General features: G+C 25.2%; 1 protein-coding gene across 7 annotated transcripts in view; it reads left to right on the forward strand.

The window, feature by feature from the left end:
• Positions 1-2,500, forward strand: part of HnRNP-K (Heterogeneous nuclear ribonucleoprotein K) — a 157,240-nt gene that overhangs the window by 92,199 nt on the left and 62,541 nt on the right. For all 7 annotated transcript variants that reach the window (XM_085659479.1, XM_085659480.1, XM_085659483.1 and 4 more), the window contains one exon: positions 2,000-2,056. In XM_085659479.1, coding sequence (XP_085515605.1) covers positions 2,000-2,056 — 57 coding nt within the window. The remainder of the gene's footprint in view (positions 1-1,999; positions 2,057-2,500) is intronic.

Raw genomic sequence — 2,500 nt, forward strand, 5'->3', positions numbered from 1 at the left:
AGTGAACTCATTCACGACGACTAAGTGTAATTATTGCAAATGAGTGAACGAATGGACGGCCTCGTCTCTCTCTCTCTCTCTCTCTTTCTCTCCCCCTCCCCCCCTCTCTCTTTCCCACTCTTTTCGTTTCTGTTGATCGTTTTTGTCGTAACGAGTAGAGTTATCCGTACTAGAACGTATCATTTTCCGTACCTTGACACGGTATTTTCCATTTCTAGGATATTTATTCTAGCTAACGATACGATTCGTTATGAGAGAAAAAAGAATATGATCTATCAGAGAAATTTCTTTTTCGTTATATGTGCTTTATTTTTTGGGCAGAAATAATTATATGTAATGTGTGTGTATATATATATTTATAACAATTATAGAATAATATATTGTATATTATTATTATTATTACTATTTATTATTTTAAATATTACTAATTAATATATTAATATAATATTTTAATATAATATACTATATATTATATGTAAATAATAAATCATAACTGTATACATATAACAATTATTTTTGTTAAAAAAAACAATATGTTCGAGAAAAACTTTTCTATGATAAATCATTTTGTTCATAGATATATTATATATAAAAAAAATTATATACATAAAAAATATGTCGAGTATTCATGCGCAAGTGTGTGTATTATATAAATATACATTTTCGGAATAGTATCACGAAGAAATTTAGTTTTTTCATATTATCTGTGTCATAAATAATTAGTGTTACAAATTTTCATGGAGACTTGTTTTTAAGATTGAACGTCTCGACGATGAGGACCAAAGGTTTGATTCTTTTCTTTAATTTGAATTTGAAATTTTTTTTCATTTTCTTTTTTTCGAGGATATTTTATATAATATAAATTTTTCAAATTATTTCTTTTTGTTATTATTATTATTATTACTATTATTAATATTATTATTACTATTATTATTATTATTATTAAAGGAAAAAGACATAAATAAAACAAAAATATTAGAAAAAAGACTTGATATAAAAAAAAGAAAAAGAAATGTAAAACAATTTACAAATATTTATAATTATGGAAAATTTTTACCATAATTTTTTTCGAGTGAACAAAATTAAATAAATAAGTAAATAAATGAACATAAAATGCAAAAAATAGGAAAAATAAGAAAAGGTCTATGGAAAAAGAAAAGCAAGAAAGAAATTTGATTCTTGAGAAAAGATGTCGCGTGCTTGTTGGTAATGTTGTATAGCAGGTGCAAAGACGTGAGAGTAAAAGAAGAATGAGAAGAAAAGGTGAGGTCTCTCGTGGTGAAAGCGAAACTTAGTTGGCTAGAATAGGTCGCATTCGCAACGCGACAAGCATGTTGTATACGTATATATGTATAGGTATTATATGTACAGGGTGGGTAACAACAAAAATTCTTGGGTGATTTTAAAAATAAGTTACTCTTTTTCGAGACTAATTTTCTTTATTTTTCTTTTGTAATTTTTAGAGTAAGCTAGTATTATAGTTTAACAATTTGTAAATAATAATAATAATAATATGTATTTTAACATTCAATTTTTCATACAGAATTATATGCAGATTTTAAAATTAGTAATATATAAAAATAACACACATATATATACATACAAAATTAAATTTAGATTTTGAAGTTCAATAATATTTAAAAATAATATGTATATATAATTATTTTTAAATTGTTTATTGCTAATTACTTAATTATTACTGATAAATATAATAATAATATAGTATACTATATTATATATATATATATATATATTCTTTTTATTTTCATTTTATTATATAGATTAATTTCTTTTCCAAATTGTAAAACTATAAGGGCCATACAATTTACAGAAAAAGTAATTAATTTGTAAATATTATGTAAGAACTTTTGATTCACCTTGTGATTGTATGTATTGTATGTAGGTATTTACATACATAATAAATCATAGTCGTGAACTAACTCGTGTCCTTAACTTATAAATCCTGGACGCGTCGTTACGACGCATTTTTCTGTTGTAGGTTGCTGGATCTATAATAGGCAAGGGAGGACATAACATCACAAAGCTCCGAAGTCAGGTGAGAGAGACTTCTCGGATTTTCAACGACATTTTTCTCTAGAGATTCTTTTTTTTTTCTTTGTGTGTGTGTGTGTGTGTGTGTGTGTGTGTGTGTGTGTGTGTGTATATATATATATAATTTATTTCTACTTTTTTTGTATCACATCGTACCTCTCCCCTTTTATTGTTCTCTTTTTTCATCCCTTTTACGTTTCTTCTCCCCACCTACTTTTTCTTTTATCTTTTCTTTTGAGTCTCTTTTTCATTTTGAAATAGTTTTTCTTTTTTCTTCTTTTTCTCCCCTTTTTTCTCCTTTTTGTTTTTGTGTTGATCTTGTTTAGTATCGTTACTTTAGTCTTTTGCTCATCTTCACTTTGTTTTTATTTAGTATTTTTATTTCATTTTGTCCTATTTTATTTTCTTTCTTTTATTCTTCTTTTTATATTCTTTTCATTGTGGTCGG

This window comes from Vespa mandarinia, chromosome 9 (genome assembly GCF_050613455.1).
Source record: "Vespa mandarinia isolate Hongniang chromosome 9, ASM5061345v1, whole genome shotgun sequence".
Taxonomy (NCBI): domain Eukaryota; kingdom Metazoa; phylum Arthropoda; class Insecta; order Hymenoptera; family Vespidae; genus Vespa; species Vespa mandarinia.